The following is a 17,780-nucleotide window of genomic DNA, read 5'->3' as shown; positions in this document are numbered from 1 at the left end:
TAAAGTGTTGGTCCCATGTTTCATGAGCTGAAATAAAAGATCCCAGAAATGTTCCATATGCACAAAAAGCTTATTTCTCTCAGATTGTGTGCACAAATGTGTTTACATCTCTGTTAGTGAGCATTTCTCTGTTGCCAAGATAATCCATCCACCTGACAGGTGTGGCATATCAAGAAGCTGATTAAACAGCATGATCATTACACAGGTGCACCTTGTACTGGGGACAATAAAAGGCCACTCTAAAATGTGCCGTTTTGTCACAACACAATGCCACAGATGTCTCAAGTTTTGAGGGAGTGTGCAATTGGCATGCTGACTGCAGGAATGTCCACCAGAGCTGTTACCAGAGAATTGAATGTTAATTTCTCTACCATAATGTTGTTTTAGAGAATTTGGCAGCACAACCAACTGGCCTCACAACCGCAGACCATGTGTATGGCGTTGTGTGGGTGAGCGGTTTGCTGATGTCAACGTTGTGAACAGTGCTCCATGGTGGTGATGGGGTTATGGTATGGGCAGGCATAAACTATGGACAATGAACACATTTGCATTTTATCGATAGCAATTTGAATGCACAAAAATACCACAAAGAGATCATGAGGCCCATTGTGAGGCCCATTTTTTTAAAGGTGTCTGTGACCAACAGATGCGTATCTGTATTCCCAGTCATGTGAAATCCAGAGATTAGGGCCTAATGAATGTATTTCAATTGACTGATTTCCTCCTATGACCTGTAACTCAGTAAAATCGTTGAAATTGTTTCATGTTGCGTTTATATTTTTGTTCAGTATAATTCACAGACCTGTCATCAATGATGTTGATAGTACCCTTGCATATATTGTACATCATCTGAATACTGTATAGTCCAGTGTTAAGGTCATTGTTTGCTGGTAATGGTATGGCTAGTACTGGAGAGATTGTCTCACAAGCACAGACGCTCAAAGCGAACGCAGGAACTTGAGGCTAAGCTGATCCTAAATCAGTTCTTACATGCAGAAGGTCACTAGAGCAGAGTTCAACATTCATATGGGTTTACATGTAGGCCTACTAGCAGATCAACTTAGTGGCCTTATGATTAGAGAGTCCGCCCTTAGATTCGAAGGTTGGGAGTTCGATCCCCTGCCGAGCCATACCAAAGATTGTTAAAACAGGACCCAATGCATCTCTGCTTTGCACTCAGCATTAAGGAGATAGATTGGGACCACAACTAGTCTTTTCCATGTCAACAAACTATATTGGGCTGGGTAGGGGGAGAGGGGGTTGTTTTTACTGGGTGAGAGGTCGAGGGAGAGGGGCTTTCTAAGAAGAGAGATCAGGGTACTGGGCCAATCTTTCCCAAGCAAGATGTGATTAATAAGTGTACACCATTTACAGTCTATTAATACATGGTTACTCATATTGTATTAATATATTAATACAGGTTATTAATACCTGTTTCTGTTCATCACCTAAGTCTCCCGAGTGGCACAGTGGTCTAAGGCACTGCATCGCAGTGCTAGCTGTGCCACTAGAGATCCTGGTTCGAATCCAGTCTCTGTCGTAGACCCATGGGGTGGCGCACAATTGGCCCAGCGTCGTCCAGGGTAGGGGAGGGAATGGCCAGCAGGGATGTAGCTCAGTTGATAGAGCATGGTGTTTGCAACGCCAGGGTTGTGGGTTCAATTCCCATGGGGGGCCAGTATGAAAAAAATAATAATGTATGCACTCACTAACTATAAGTCGCTCTGGATAAGAGCGTCTGCTAAATGACTAAAATGTAAAAAATGTAAATTTGACAATTAAACGTGTTGAAATGTGTGCTGCTGAGTGATGCACTGTGAGAAGTAGCTTTCGTAGGAACAGACGATTGGGCTTTTGACATTATTTCCAGTTAACCCTGGTCCAGTACAAAACTGTTTCTATAGCAAGAGGATAAGGGTGGTGTTCAATGATGAAGGACTAATTGTGATGCGTGTGATAGAAGGAGTCAGGCGCAGGAGAGTAATACGCATCCAAAAAGTTTATTCCGTCGATAAACAGTTGTGCAAGCATGCGACAACAAAACTCAGGCACAGGGGAAATATCTACCCTGGCAACAACAAGGTAAGGGTAGCTCAACCGAGCTACACACAGCTCACAACAAACAATCACCCACACAGGCAAGGAAGCAGAGGGAACACTTATACAATGACTAATTGGGGATAAGGACCAGGTGTGTGTGATTAATTAGACAAGACTAGTGGAGTGATGATAAATGGATCGGCAGCAGCTAGTAAGCCGGTGACGACGGACGCCGAAACATGCCCGAACAAGGAGGAGAGGCAGCCTCGGCGGAAGTCGTGACACTAATAAAGTAATCTCATCTAACGGTGGTCATCAATCGTCCATAGTATTAGCTATTACTACTCAAAACAGTTAACATTTATATATGTATTCTGCATTATTATGTTATGTCTTTACAAAGTGGTTGAAATAACCATCTACAAAATGTTATTTCGATACTGTATATAGCATAGAATGTCTGATGTCCATGCACATAATCATTGCTTCTCCTGAATGCTGTGTGGTCTGTGATGTAATGCATAGTGATATAATCAGTCTAATGCTAGCTGTTCACTCAGATCTAATGTTTTTGTCATTTTCCCCGCAGGCCACAGGGAAAGCAACAGGTTGGTGCATTGCTTGTTGGCCTGGAAAAGTGAGTATTCATTGACTGGCAGTGGGCCATTGTGCTATGTGCTTGTAAAGCAATTCAGTCTGAGGACATTAGGCATCTAGTGCTCTCCATACTGATATATACTGTATTATGTAATCAACATATTCATATCGCTCTCTCTTGTTTGGGCCCACAACATTTCTAACCTATTGAGCAACATTGTGTAGATTGCACTGTATATGAACGTCCTTTTCCCCCCCTTTAGTGTATATTTGACAACACTGGTGAACTTTAGATGGTTAGGACACTATTGTAGGCCAGGCTATATGGTTAGCACACTAGTAGGCTATACAGCTAATACTGTCAAAGCAGCGGGGCAGTATACTATGCCCTGCACAGGGTGCACTGACCCCACCAATACCAGGATGGAATCCAACTGATTGTTATATAATCCTGTATTTTGAGCATGGTCCATCATGTCTACTGGTCAGATTACCTGGATCACTGCCCTGTGTTTATAATACATTACCACAACAACTAATCATTCTAAATTACACATAATAACCCAGACTCTTCCTCTCCTTGTCTCTTGGTCTAGTCACGTCCCTTCACAAGCTAGCCAATGAGTAAACATAGCTATGTAGCTACATCAAAAGACAAGTCCTGGTCAACTGGATTAACTGTGCCCTGATGTCTACATGCTGTATTAGGATTAATCATCACCATCTCCTTGGACGATCATGCCCACACCCTCTCTGATAAGAGGGTTGAATCCCCAGACTCACTGTCTTTCTCTATCTCTCTCTCTGTCACTCGCTCACACACTATAGTGGTATTTGGCTGGTGAAAATTAATAATAATCTATTACACTTTCATACAATCTCAAAGCGCTTCAAGAGCAAAAAAACATACAAGCAATATATCATGATTTGTCAACCAACAGAGGCCAAGCCTTTGAAAGCTGCATCCTCCGAGAGGGTCAGTTCATGGCTTGAGCGGAGGGAGCTAGACAGAGGATGGTAGATGATGGTGATGAAGTCTGCTGATGATCTTGTAGAGGGCAAGTCTGGGAACCATCCTGTCTTATAGCCACTGGACTTCTCCTCTTCCACTCTGTGTAGCACCCACTTGGGTGATGCCTCTGCAGCTCTGGGCGCCGGAAAGATCACCACACAAGGTTCAGAATAGTAGCCAGTAGTCCTCATTACGAGCCCTCTGCCTCTGGTATAAGCAGCCCACTCTAACCAATAGAATCCTGTCCCTCACTGCTGCTGTTGTCATTGACCATCGACCCAAGCCTGTTCTCTCTCTCTCTCTCTCTATCTATTCTCTCTATCTAAAGTGCATTCGGAAAGTATTCAGACCCCTTGACTTTTTCCACATTTTGTTACGTTAAAGCCTTATTCTAAAATCTAAAATCATTTGTTTTTCTCATCAATCACAAACAAAACCCCATAATCACAAAGCAAAAACAGGATTTTATATTTTTGGCTAATTAATTAAAAATAAACAACTGAAATATCACATTTACATAAGTATTCAGACCTTTACTCAGTACTTTGTTGAAGCACCTTTGGCAGCGATTACAGCCTCAAGTCTTCTTGGGTATAACGCTACAAGCTTGGAACACCTGTATTTGGGGAGTTTCTCCCATTCTTCTCTGCAGATCCTCTCAAGCTCTGTCAGGTTGGATGGGGAGTGTCGCTGCACAGCTATTTTCAGGTCTCTCCAGAGATGTTAGATCGGGTTCAAGTCCGGGCTCTGGCTGGGCCACTCAAGGACATTCAGAGACTTGTCCCGAAGCCACTTCTGCATTGTCTTGGCTGTGTGCTTAGGGTCGTTGTCCTGTTGGAAAGTGAACCTTCGCCCCAGGCTGAGGTCCTGAGCGCTCTGGAGCAGGTTTTCATCAAGGATCTCTCTGTACTTTGCTCCATTCATCTTTCCCTCGATCCTGATTAGTCTCCCAGTCCCTGCCGCTGAAAAACATCCCCACAGCATGATGAAGCCACCACCATGCTTCACCGGAGGGATGGTGCCAGGTTTCCTCCAGACGTGACGCTTGGCATTCAGGCCAAAGAGTTCAATCTTGGTTTCATCAGACCAGAGAATCTTGTTTCTCGTAGTCTGAGAGTCTTTAGGTGACTTTTGGCATACTCAAGCGGTCTGTCATGTGCCTTTTACTGAGGAGTGGTTTCTGTCTGGCCACTCTACCATAAAGGCCTGATTGGTGGAGTGCTGCAGAGATGGTTGTCCTTCTGGAAGGTTCTCCCATCTCCACAGAGGAACTCTGGAGCTCTGTCAGAGTGACCATCGGGTTCTTGGTCACCTCCCTGACCATGGCCCTTCTCCCCCAATTGCTCAGTTTGGCCGGACGGCCTGCTCTAGGAAGAGTCTTGTTGGTTCCAAACTTCTTCCATTTAAGAATGATGGAGGCCACTGTGTTCTTGGGGACTTTCAATGCTGCAGACATTTTTTGGTACCCTTCACCAGATCTGTGCCTCGACACAATCCTGTCTCGGAGCTCCTTTGACCTCATCGCTTGGTTTTTGCTCTGACATGCACTGTCAACTGTGGGACCTTATTTAGACAGGTGTGTGCCTTGTCCAATCAATTGAATTGACCACAGGTGGACTCCAATCAAGTTGTAGAAACATCTCAATGATGATCAATGGAAACAGGATGCACCGGAGCTCAATTTCGAGTCTCATAGCAAAGGGTCTGAATACTTATGTAAATAAGGTATTTCTGTTTTTATTTTAAATAAATGTGCAAAAAAATCTAAAAACCTGTTTTTGCTTTGTCATTATGGGGTATTGTGTGTAGATTGATGAGGACATGTATTTATTTAATCCATTTTAGAACAAGGCTGTAACGTAACAAAATGTGGAAAAAGTCAAGGGGTCTGAATACTTTCAGAATGCACTGTATGTTCTGTACTGTACCTCACCTTGTTGATGGAAACACATGCTCTGTCATTTCTATATTGTATTCTTAACCTTGTTATGGAAACAGTGGCATGCCCGCTCCATAAACTCTCACCTTGTTGTGAATGAACACCATAAAATGATTATGGTGGCGTGTTTACTACTATAGCATACAATGGCACCACTTGATTTTACAGTCCTGTTTTAGATGGTATTTGCCTGGTATTGTCTAAGGGAATAATTGTTCTATTTTCTAGATGGTAACAAGCAGAAAAAAAAGAAGAAAAAAAGTAGTAGTCACAGTTGAAGTCGGAAGTTTACATACACTTAGGTTGGAGTCATTAAAACTTGTTTTTCAACCACTCCACACATTTCTTGTTAACAAACTATAGTTTTGGCAAGTCGGTTAGACATCTACTTTGTGCATGACACAAGTAATTTTTCCAACAATTGTTTACAGACAGATTAAATGTCAGAAATTGTGAAAAACTGAGTTTAAATGTATTTGGCTAAGGTGTATTTAAACTTCCGACTTCAACTGTATGTACTTAATTTTTTTGGCAAATGACTCAAATTCCTTAGGAAGTTTTTGCATAGCCTAGTTCACCAAACATGTAAGCTTGTTGTGATGGTCTTGACTTTTTTTTACCCCTCTCTGACTGGAATGGAGGTGTGAATGGAGGGTGTGTGAAGTTCAGTGCTCCTTGACCAAGTATTGATGCCATTACTGTAAACATGTAAAGTATTTTTGTCTGTAATGTTTTTTTCGTTGTGTCGGACCCCATGAAGACTAGTTGTCTGCTAATGGGGATCCAAATCAAACAAGTTACCCTGTTTTGTTGGGTTGATGCCATGGTGACAATGCTTCCAAGTAAAATTATCACAGGAATGTGAAAATATTAAAATAAGCTATCAATTATAATGCAATGACCTATGCCCTGCATTCACAGTAACATTCAAATTGAGCCCTTGTTTTCTGGACAGCAGTAGGCTACCATCCCTGAACGTCACCTTGTTGAGGTCGTCAACAGCATAGCAGAGATTATTTCCAGACAGGCGACAGACGTAGGCCACCAGTAGGTTAATTGTCTGTGAACAGAGGTTATGTAAATTAGAGGCACACACAATCTGTCAATACCATCATTATGTCACTGTTGGGTTGTTGACAGTATGTTATGGGGTGGGTTTCCAAGCACTGCGCACCCACCGCCCACTCTCATTGGCCAGCCCTGCGCATAAAGTAATGCTATTGGCTGGAGAAATCTACTTCAAGACGACCTCGACTATCGCAATCTTCAGAAAATCAACATTGCACCTAAACACTCGAGACAGACCTAACCTGACAGGAGCTATACATATTGTATTGTGAACGGACATTTCTATTTTTCTTTACTATCGGAGGATTTGTATTTGCCTTGCATAATGAAGTTTGTCAGATTCCTGATGAAGAACGCTGCTTTGGCCAACGTGCCAAAGCATATTGACCATTTCTCCAAATTCTCACCATCACCTTTGTCTATGAAGCAATTCTTGGATTTTGGTGAGTCGAATACAAACTCAACAGCATAATTTTGAATACCAATGTCATAATGTTCCACTGCAAAGAATTGGAGCGACACAATGTTTCAATATTAATTTCAATATCGCGCACACTGATAGAGAGAGAGAGATGTCATTGAATGTTTTGCTGGCTTGCAGAATAGCACATGGTAGCAACTGTAAAGAACATTGTAATTAAACCCTAAACGACATAGGGGTGTAATCTACATCTAAGCTACAACACTGAATATGTTACTTAGATGAACATTTTCAATATGTTTACACTGACTTGTCTCATGTGCAAACAATACTACCTGCGGATGAAGGCTGGTTCAAGTTTGACCACAAGCAGCAGACACATGTACTGAACACGTATCAACCAATGCAAATATTGGTTTGCAAACCGGTTAATTGGCTTGCTTGCCAACAAACTACCTGGCAAAATTTAAAAACGTGGTTGTTCCAGCTAGCCAATCATAATATTTAAATGTAGGCTACAACGTTACCATTGTTTTCAGTAACAATATGAGATACTGGAGGAATAGGCAGAAGCCTGTCTGCATAGGCCATAGTTTGGCATGCACAGATGATGATGAGGATAAATAATAATAATAGCTATTATTATTACACAATTGCTTTGATATATCCTCAAACACTTTTACTCTAGCCTATCTAACTTTGACACCCACCATCTCCAGGTTCTACAAATGCCTGCGAGAAGACATCCTTCGCTTTCCTCAGACAAGAACTCCCCGTCCGGTTGTCCAACATCATGAAAGAGCTCAACCTCTTGCCGGACCGGTTGTTGACCACACCATCCGTGCAGCTCGTGCAACGCTGGTAAGAGCTAGAGCAATCAGGAGCCTATCCGGAAATATATTACATAACACGCTTTGTGTGAGAAAACGTAAACCTTTAACGGGACAGTAGCCTATAATGTCGCCCTATAATATACTATAATCGGGATATATTGTGGCACAGTGTCAGCACAAAAGTGTTTATTGTTTGCAGCATAGCGTACATACCTGGGGTTTGATTAAGCAACATTGTTGTTATGGCCATTTGGCCAATGCACAGGACAGGCCAGCATAGCTCTAGTGTCCCAGCTGTGCGCCACTCACTCGCGCTGTGAACTTTGTCCCAGTTCCCTCCCCTCCCCTCGTAGTTTTCTGCGAACGGCTGTCTTGGCATGAAAAGTTGAAACGAGGGGGAAAAAAGTACAATAGCCTACGTCCCCGACAGCTCCGCGAACTCTAGAGTGCGAAAGGGGAACTTCAAGTGCAAACTGTACCACTGCACTTGTGTAATAGCCAATGAAATGATATTGCACTTTGGGTTTTGATGAAGGAAGTCACAAAATACCTTTACAGAAAAAAATTAACGGCAGAAATCTGATGTTTTAGAATGTGCATTGGAATGCCTTAACTCAATTTGATCATGTTATTTTATTGCACTTCTATGTTAAAACATGATTTGACTCTGTATGGTATTATTTGGTGTATTTTCTTGGTATGACTGAAGTTTTTGACCAGAAGTGTCAATTGATCAACACAATGAGCACATCGACGCGTGCGCAGCTCTGTAGGATGTTGATGATATGTGCTCAATAATGAAACGTGTCTCCAGTGTGCGCGCCCCAGCTTTAAACGGGAAGATGTTTTTCTTGCCATGGCTGCGGGAGAACATAGCGTTCCAAATGTAGCTGTGTACTGCTGTGTAATTGTAACGGTCTGCCTCTGCTGGAGTCGAATTACTTTAAATTAACTTTGCTGGGAATAGGGTATATCACACTGAAACCTGAGAAAGACTTTCTAACAAAGAAAAACATTAAAAACAAACTTCACAGATTCCTGAGGTGAACAACTTGATTTAGTGTCCATAGTTAGATCACCATTCCAATGCACATGTACACATAGCTGTAATTACACATCTAGTCAATGGGATTGATCATCTAATAATCTAACAGTTGTAGTAAACAGGTATTATAATTTATTATGTCAACTTGATAACTAGCACATAATAGATAGTAGGTTCCCATTATATAAAGAAGACATTGCATTGCCCTGATATGTAATCTTGTTTTCCCTGTAGAGGGGTAAAGGGAGTGGCTGGGGGTGGAATGTTCTTGGCATACTGCCCTCTGATTGGTGGAGGAGAGGGGCTGGGACCGCTGGGTTTCCATCTCTTGTTGTGTGGAGGTCGAATAGGGGTAGCTAGAATGGGAATGGTAAGTTTTTTTTAAACCCAGACACACAAACAGGAATGAGCCACACCCAAAGTGAGAGTTACAAGTAATTAATCTGATGTTCAAAATGTACCTTGACAACAAGCCTTCATAGGAATAGATAGAAATGGAGTATAGACGAAACAAAGCACTACATTGTTATGTTCTCTTATTCATGGATGCTTGTAGCAGTTACACATCGAGTAATATGTAAACATACATCTTAAGGTTACCCTAGGTTCCCTTTGCTAATAGACTGATTTAAACCAAATAAGGCTCATGTGCTTTCTTGCAGGTGACTATTGGCTTGTTATTGTTGAATGATAATGAGTTTCGCCATCTTATTGATTAGCATGCAGCTCCTGTCCTAATGTGGACTGGCAGGCTGGAAGGAAAGCCTTGTGCAGAGCTTTACAGAAATGAAGGCTCATGTTGAATTGATTTAGTTGGACAGAAGAGGCTCACAGTGCTGTCCTAAGCAGCATATGATAATGTCAGTGGAGTAGATATACTGCTTCTGTGTGTATAGGAATCACATGGACATATTTACATTTACATCATTTAGCAGACACTCTTATCCAGAGCGACTTACAAATTGGTGCATTCAACTTATGATAGCCAGTGGGACAACCACCTTTTTTAAAATTTATTTTTTATGGGGGGTGGGGGGAGAAGGATTACTTTATACTATTCCAGGTATTCCTTAAACAGGTAGGGTTTCAAGTGTCTCCGGAAGGTGGTCAGTGACTCCGCTGTCCTGGCGTCGTGGGGGAGCTTGTTCCACCATTGGGGTGCCAGAGCACCGAATAGCTTTGACTGGGTTGAGCGGGAACTGTGCTTCCGTAGAGGTAGGGAGCTAGCAGGCCAGAGGTGGATGAACGTAGTGCCCTCGTTTGGGTGTAGGGTCTGATCAGAGCCTGAAGGTAAGGAGGTGCCGTTCCCCTCACAGCTCCGTAGGCAAGCACCATGGTCATGTAGTAGATGTGAGCCTCAACTGGAAGCCAGTGGAGTGTGCGGAGGAGCGGGGTGACATGAGAGAACTTGGGAAGGTTGAACACCAGACGGGCTGCAGCATTCTAGATAAGTTGTAGGGATTTAATGGCACAGGCAGGGAGCCCAGCCAACAGCGAGTTGCAGTAATCCAGACGAGAGATGACAAGTGCCTGGATTAGAACCTGTGCCGCTTTCTGTGTAAGGTAGGGTCGTACTCTGCAAATGTTGTAGAGCATGAACCTGCAGGATCGGGTCACCGCTTTGATGTTAGCGGAGAACGACAGGGTGTTGACCAGGGTCACGCCAAGGTTCTTTGCACTCTGGGAGGAGGACACAATGGATTTGTCAACCGTGATGGTGAGATCATGGAGCGGGCAGTCCTTCCCCGGGAGGAAGAGCAGCTCCGTCTTGCCAAGGTTCAGCTTGAGGTGGTGATCCGACATCCACACTGATATGTCTGCCAGACATGCAGAGATGCAATTTGCCACCTGGTTATCAGAAGGGGGAAAGGAGAAAAATAATTGTGTGTCATCTGCGTAGCAATGATAGGAGAGACCATGTGAGGATATGACAGAGCCAAGTGACTTGGTGTATAGAGAGAATAGGAGAGGGCCTAGAACTGAGCCCTGGGGGACACCAGTGGTGAGAGCACGTGGTGCGGAGACAGATTCTCGCCACGCCACCTGGTAGGAGCGACCTGTCAGGTAGGACGCAATCCAAGAGTGAGCAGCGCCGGAGATACCCAACTCGGAGAGGGTGGAGAGGAGGATCTGATGGTTCACAGTATCAAAGGCAGCGGATAGGTCTAGAAGGATAAGAGCAGAGGAGAGAGAGTTAGCTTTAGCAGTGCGGAGAGCCTCCGTGACACATATTGAGACACACACACACACACACACACACAATGTGCCAAGCAATGCAAGATGGATGAGGGGTGTCCTGGTATCAGAGCGATGCAGGGACAGGGATGCAGGAATGGCACCTAGCTGGTCCAAAAGCCAACTGGAAAATGACCAGTGCAAAAGTACCTTCCATATCTACTAACAGTCTCTATTGACAGAGCCTGAGACCCAATAGCCTTTTGCTTTACTATTGAGAATCAATGTTTTATTTATCTCAGTATGTAAACAAATGTTGACAATATGCCTGTTTGATTGTAACGTGGCAATAGTAAGGTCACTAAATTAACTCTTCCTTCCCTCTCTTCTAGGTACATCCAAAGCCTTATGGAGATCTTGGACTTCCTTGACAAGAGCCCAGAGGACCACAGTGTCTTGCAATCGTAAGTTTGCACCAGCTTCTGCTAACTCCTCCATATTGTGGTCCTGTGTGGCTCAGTTGGTAGAGCATGGTGTTTGGAATGCCAAAGGTTGTGGGTTTGATTCCCGCTGGGGCTAACCGTACGTGAAATGTATGCATGACTGTAAGTCGCTTTGGATAAAAGCGTCTTCTAAATGGCATATATTAATCATCCAATACGAACTCTGAAAAACTAGCAGGCTATTGACATTTTTGGGGTGGAGATTGTTAAAGACAGATTGACAGCCCCCTTTCTCTCCCTCTCTCCAGGTTTGTTGAGTCCCTGGAGACCATTAGGAACAGGCACAATGATGTGGTACCCACTATGGCGCAGGGCGTCATCGAGTACAAAGACAACTTCGACCAGGACCCGGTCACTAGCCAGAACATCCAGTACTTCCTGGACCGATTCTACATGAGCCGTATCTCCATCCGCATGCTCATCAACCAGCACAGTAAGTCCCGCCTCTGAGGTCACAGGCATTCCTGATTGATCAGTTCAAAATAAGCTTGTCATTTAAAGCTATCTGTTTATTTTCAAACATAGTTTAGGGGAAGTGTTTTTGGGACTTGCCAACCTCTCACCAATTCCAGAGGAGCAATTCTTAGAAAATAGCTGTTCCTGATGGTTGAAAGGGATTCGCCTAAATCAGTTTGGCCTTGACCAATCCAATTCCCCTTAACTGAACCTGCAACTCAAGCAGAATGCAATGCAACAATTTGGCCCTGGCATTGAGCAAGCCGTTTGAAGCTGAGAGTAATGTTTACACTGTTAGTCTTGACACACATCCAAGTAGTGTTCTAATTGTGCTGGCAACCAGTTATACAAGGGTTGGCATGGAAAGACTGACAGAGGTACTTGCACATGCTGAGATATACTTTTTTGACAGTCTCAGCCCGGAGGCCTGACTATAGGACAGGAAAATATGGTTGTTAAGAGAATAAAGATCTCACTTTACTTGTTTTGCCCCTAGAATGTTCCGACTATAGTAGGATAAGTAGTAGCCATGCTGTGCTATGGGTACAGTATTTTGTGTGGTCAGCTCTTGTGAAACCAATGAAAAACAGGTTCAAACTGCTCTTAGGGTTTGGACAACTTTTTCTCCCCACCCACCTCAGCACTATTTGTCCAAACAGAACTGGGCCTTGCCGGTCCTCTCCTGCCCAGTCTTGCCTTTTTCAATCATTCACCAAAACATTTTGGACTTGGTCCACCACACATAACATTCTAACTCTCCCCCCTTTTCCTCTCCTCCCCTTGACCCCTTTTTCTCTGCAGCTCTTGTTTTCAACGGGAACACCAACCCAGCCCACCCCAACACCATCGGGTGCATTGACTCCCTGTGTGATGTCACTGAAGTGATTCGAGGTAAGAGAACCAGTCTTTGGGGCTTACTCATTCAATTGGTCTGAGGTGAACATGAGGTGGTAGGGGGATAGAAATACCCAGTTTGATGTGCTTATTCTGTTTATTTGAAGCCGATAACTCACAAAGAGTGGCTCTACCTCCATTTGGCTATCATGTTCATGTTTGTTTGCAGAGTGAGAGCTGGAAACAGCTAATTACATTTTTTTCTTTCCTTGTCTCTTTCTCTCCAGATGCGTTTGAGAGTGCCAAGATGCTCTGTGAGCAGTACTACCTCGGGGCCCCTGAGCTGGAGCTAAGGGAGATGAACAGTAAGCAGAGCAGGCCTCTACACACACCCTCACCCTTAATGTGAATTTGAAAAAATAAAATAACACATTATCTTAAAAGCTAAATGGCATCACATGCAGTACATAAGCTATTAATAGGGAACTAAACAGATGCAATTATGCAGACTTCATAGTCTGTTATCATTTCCTTTTCAGCCAACAATGTCAGAGAGCCAATACAGATCTCTTATATCCCCTCCCATCTCTACCACATGCTGTTTGAGCTCTTCAAGGTGAGTCCATATAATGATATCTTAAAACTCAAAGTGTATGATAGGGAGGACATTGGCTGCATGACTTTAGTACAGTAATATCAAAGTATGATGGTGTGTGGTCAGATTTGATGTGTTGCCAAATACCTGAACGTTCTCTTTTGATGTCCCCCAGAATGCCATGAGAGCTACAATTGAGACCCATGAAGTCAGCCACAACCTCCCACCCATCAGAGTCATGGTGGCCCTTGGTGGAGAGGACCTGTCAATCAAGGTGAGTGACAGGGCAGACTACCAATCACAGTGCTCATATAGCCTTGCAGGAATTAGAATCGTGATGATGAGAGAATTGGGGCAAAGTGTAGAACTGTTGGAAACTTGGTGAACCAATATCTAAAACTGAACGTTTCTAATACAGTTAAACTCCTTGAAACAACAAACCCAAAATAGAACCAACACATAGGCCTATGTAACCTTAAAAACAATCCTGTTATTCATTGAAACTCCCTCATTGCATAACCACTACAAATCCTTAGCTGAAACAACCCAACGGTTTGTAAGAGAAAGATGATGCTGGCTGTAATGTTGTGCCATATCCTACCTCTCCTCTATTGTGCCCTCTGCCTAGTTCACCCCCTAGTACAGCCTTGATTGAGTTATCCAAGGCTTCATTCTTATCAATGATTAATACAGAACCACCGAGCCATGCTCTCATTAACAGGATTGGACAAAGTACAGGTATCTAAAGCCATATTTAGTAAGGGATTAACTAAAGCTGCTTTTGGTTGATATCGTTAACCTTTCCCCCAATTAGAATCTTAGTAGTGGTGAATGTGAAACTATGGCTGTCTCAATGAATTGAGCTAAATCCCCTCATAATCCACCTCCACCACCAGGTCCATCTCCTCACCTCTGCACTAGATGCCTTGATTATCCCTAATGACCTCAGCATTTTCTTCTCTCTGGCCCAATGTTCTAATCCCAGGTTTATATCATAGGCATTTTTTCATGTATTCTTGCCCAATATGTAGTGTTAATCAGTGATAGCGCTACTTAAGTAGACCCAGATTGAAAAATACAACATTTGAGATAATGTCAATAAATGGGTTTGAGTTTAAGTTTAATCTCTCTTTCTTTCTTTCTTTCTTTCTTTCTTTCTTTCTTTCTTTCTTTCTTTCTTTCTTTCTTTCTTTCTTTCTTTCTTTCTTTCTTTCTTTCTTTCTTTCTTTCTTTCTTTCTTTCTTTCTTTCTTTCTAGGTGATGGATAGGGGTGGTGGTGTCCCCTTAAGAAAGATCGAGACGCTCTTCAGCTACATGTACTCCACAGCTCCCAGACCGGACTTCGGTGACAATCACCGGGCCCCACTGGTGAGTGATACACACACATCTACTTATATAACCTCACAGAACCTGAAACCGCACAGAAGCAATACTTACAATTAGATAACCTTGTTTTCTTTAGCAGTATTTCTGTACTTTGAGGCCAAATATCCTATTTTTAACAGTGCCAATAGTTATTTTCATTAGCCATAACATTTCCCCTATTGTGTGTCCCTCCAGGCTGGTTTTGGCTATGGGCTTCCCATTTCGCGCCTCTACGCGCGTTACTTCCAGGGAGACCTGCAGTTATACTCAATGGAGGGTCATGGTACCGACGCTGTCATTCACATGAAGGTAAGAGGCAACTATCTACTCCCTCCTTATACACCTCAGATACTAATAACCTGTCAAGTTGTCACATCCCTAGACATGCTAATCGCTAACTCTATCTTCTATCTCCCACTCTCTCCCTCAGGCATTGTCCACAGATTCAGTGGAGAGGCTTCCTGTATTCAACAAGACAGCTCTGAAACACTACAAAGTCAACCTGGAGGCAGATGACTGGTGTGTTCCCAGTAAGGAACCACTAGACCTGGCCATATACAGAGTCGCCAAGTGAACTTTGACCTTTCAATTACCTTAAGCCCTAAGGAGAGAGAAAAAGGGCCAAATCTAAATGGGACCTAATGCTGACGTGGTGGTGGGGGAAAGACGTCGCAACCAATCCTGGAGGAAGTCAAGAAGGGAAGAAGCCTCTGATTGCACAGCTTTAAAGCCCCTAGTGGTTTCCTGTTTCAGGAAGTGGGAAGCCCACTCACTTCCTGTCCCCACTAAAGTTGTGTTCCTAGGAAGGGGGGTTCAGGGAGAGGGGACTGAACCAGTGCCTTAGAAAGGCCATCTTCCAAAGTGCAAGTGATTGTAGATCTAAAACTACCCTGCTCCCCAAATTGCTATACAGTATTATGAGTGGTTTGATCAGTATGTTCCATCCCACACCAAGGCCCTTAGCGGGAGCCTCCTGCCCCACTTAGAACAGTTGGATTTGGGGTTGACAGTGAAGGAGGGGAGCCTGAAAGTGAAGGAGGGGAGGCGTGAAAAATAGATCCTGGCAAAGATAGATGGTCAGAGAAGGAGAAAAATGAAGGCGCAAATGGGAGATCTTGTCATTCCAGTAGAACATGGGATCGACAATTTCAGAGTTTTGAAGGTTTAGGTGAAGTTGATGGGATTCACTGTGAAGAATAGCCACTTCATTTGAGGATCGTTTCAGTGGAGGTCGTATCATTTCAAATCCTTATCAGAGTATGGAGGACACACAAAGGGGGTGTTACTTAGCAGTTATCAGTGTTGTAAAGCATGGTGACAGCCAGCGTCTGGTTAGCCTTGTTGGCACCTCCCTTTGTTAGTCAGAGCAGCTATGTCCGGTTATAACCTGTTATGAAGGTTGAAGTTGTAGCAACATAACTATTCGACTGTATCACATAGTATGTCAAACATGTATTAAAGTTCATGAGTGCCTATTGCCAAGTGGCCCACATTTCAAACATCAAACATTATAATGTCCTTCTGATGTCCTTGATAAGTGCCAATGCATGTAGACAACAGATTGTTCACAAATATTAGCCAATTAGTCATTGTTTGTCTGGTATAAAAATCCATTATTGTATATGGACCTACTTTTGTGTGGATTGGTCAGTGAGGAAAATGTATACGCAACATTGTTTTCTTTCCATTAGCTGCAACAAAATGTCAGCAAGTACAGACAGCCGAATGTATAGTTTGTAATTGTGTTGGATGGAATTCCTTGCCTGTGTGAATAGCTTGATGTAGCAGGTAGAAGAAAATGTGGAGATGCATTTCCTAAGATGGACGACTGCTCTATAGAAGTTTGTTACTGGTACCAACGTAGTGACAGTTTGTCCTGCTTTGCAATAGTATGAACACTATTGGTCCAGGTGTGCACATACCTAGTTATAGTTCACCCAGTCAACTGAGTATCTTCTAATCAAGCCAGAAGGCTAGTTTGGTTTGTATTATACTTGAATTGAACAAAAAGTACATTTCGAATGTCTTATTTTTATGAAGAAAGTGATTATGTAAAATAAATAATGTCAAATCATGAAGTTATTTTTCTTTGTTGTCTTGATTAAAAAACGAAGACATGAAAGAACAACAACTGTGGCAGTAGTTCGATACTGTACTTCACAACTAAGGTCAGTCATAACTGCTAAATAAGCAGCCTTCTGGCCAGCGTAAGCATTTATGACTGAGTTAAGGTCAACGCTGCGACTTGCTGTGCTGATCCAGAGTCAGTCTCAGCATTTCAGCTCTACAGTCTGCTCTTCCTAGAACAGTCAAACATATACATACTATCAGAGAACATGGGGGCGGGATGGAGAGAGCCTGCTGCAGGAAGCAATACATCTTGACCCCTGTCAGGCGGCGCCCTTGTAACCAATCAGAGAGGAGAGCACGGCCCAGCTTTATGTAACTGTCTCTTCAAGAGAAAAAACAAGTGTAGGAGCCAGGAGCCAGCCATGCATGGAGATATAGACCTGAGTTATGTCAAGTACTGTTTCTCTGATGCAGTCACTGCTTTCAAAGGCACCTCATGAGTGTTGAATTAGGGTCTTTGTGGGACTCACTACAAATCTACAGAATTTGAATGTTGTGCCTTCAGTTGTTGCTAATACACTATACAGTTATATGTACAGTATGTACAGTACAAAATTAAATCGCCATACCATATTTTTTAACATTTCCTTTTTTTTTATTTCAACAGCAGGTAACTTGGGATGGTTTCATAATGCGTTTCTTCTGCAGATGTGTATTCCATCACTGTCAAACTGATTTCCCCTTCTTGGATAGGGTACATTCCTGGAAAGTGTGTATGGGTGTGCCTGCGTCTGTGTATGTGTGTGAGTGTGAGTGCGAGTCTGCGC

At 43.1% G+C, this 17,780-nt stretch overlaps 1 protein-coding gene and 1 long non-coding RNA gene across 2 annotated transcripts; one reads left to right on the top strand and one right to left on the bottom strand.

The window, feature by feature from the left end:
- Nucleotides 1-1,981: 1,981 nt before the first annotated feature.
- On the bottom strand, nt 1,982-6,649 carry LOC311149815. Its single transcript, XR_014615055.1, has 2 exons — nt 6,571-6,649; nt 1,982-3,784 (listed from the first exon to the last, which is right to left on the bottom strand). It is a non-coding gene; the product is annotated as an uncharacterized lncRNA (long non-coding RNA).
- Nucleotides 6,650-6,856: 207 nt separating this feature from the next.
- On the top strand, nt 6,857-16,961 carry LOC311149804 (pyruvate dehydrogenase (acetyl-transferring) kinase isozyme 2, mitochondrial-like). Its single transcript, XM_084187031.1, has 11 exons — nt 6,857-7,099; nt 7,797-7,938; nt 11,523-11,594; nt 11,882-12,066; nt 12,891-12,980; nt 13,211-13,288; nt 13,463-13,539; nt 13,694-13,792; nt 14,776-14,886; nt 15,079-15,192; nt 15,314-16,961. Exons 1-11 carry the CDS (start codon nt 6,982-6,984, stop codon nt 15,455-15,457), a joined length of 1,230 nt encoding a protein of 409 aa, XP_084043157.1. The 5' UTR covers nt 6,857-6,981; the 3' UTR covers nt 15,458-16,961.
- The last annotated feature ends 819 nt before the right edge of the window (nt 16,962-17,780 follow it).

This window comes from Coregonus lavaretus (assembly GCF_964263955.1).
Source record: "Coregonus lavaretus genome assembly, chromosome: 2".
NCBI classification, from domain to species: domain Eukaryota; kingdom Metazoa; phylum Chordata; class Actinopteri; order Salmoniformes; family Salmonidae; genus Coregonus; species Coregonus lavaretus.
Note: the sequence above shows the minus strand (reverse complement) of the source record. Positions and strands in the feature narration are given on the sequence as shown.

What these genes read in the sequence shown, in the direction of transcription:
- LOC311149804 (XM_084187031.1), top strand. Translation starts at nt 6,982, where the DNA reads ATGAAGTTTGTCAGATTCCTGATGAAGAACGCTGCTTTGGCCAACGTG. An exon ending in CATGCTCATCAACCAGCACA is followed by an intron (nt 12,067 to 12,890) that starts GTAAGTCCCGCC and finishes TTTTCTCTGCAG; the next exon opens with CTCTTGTTTTCAACGGGAAC. An exon ending in ACGCTGTCATTCACATGAAG is followed by an intron (nt 15,193 to 15,313) that starts GTAAGAGGCAAC and finishes TCTCTCCCTCAG; the next exon opens with GCATTGTCCACAGATTCAGT.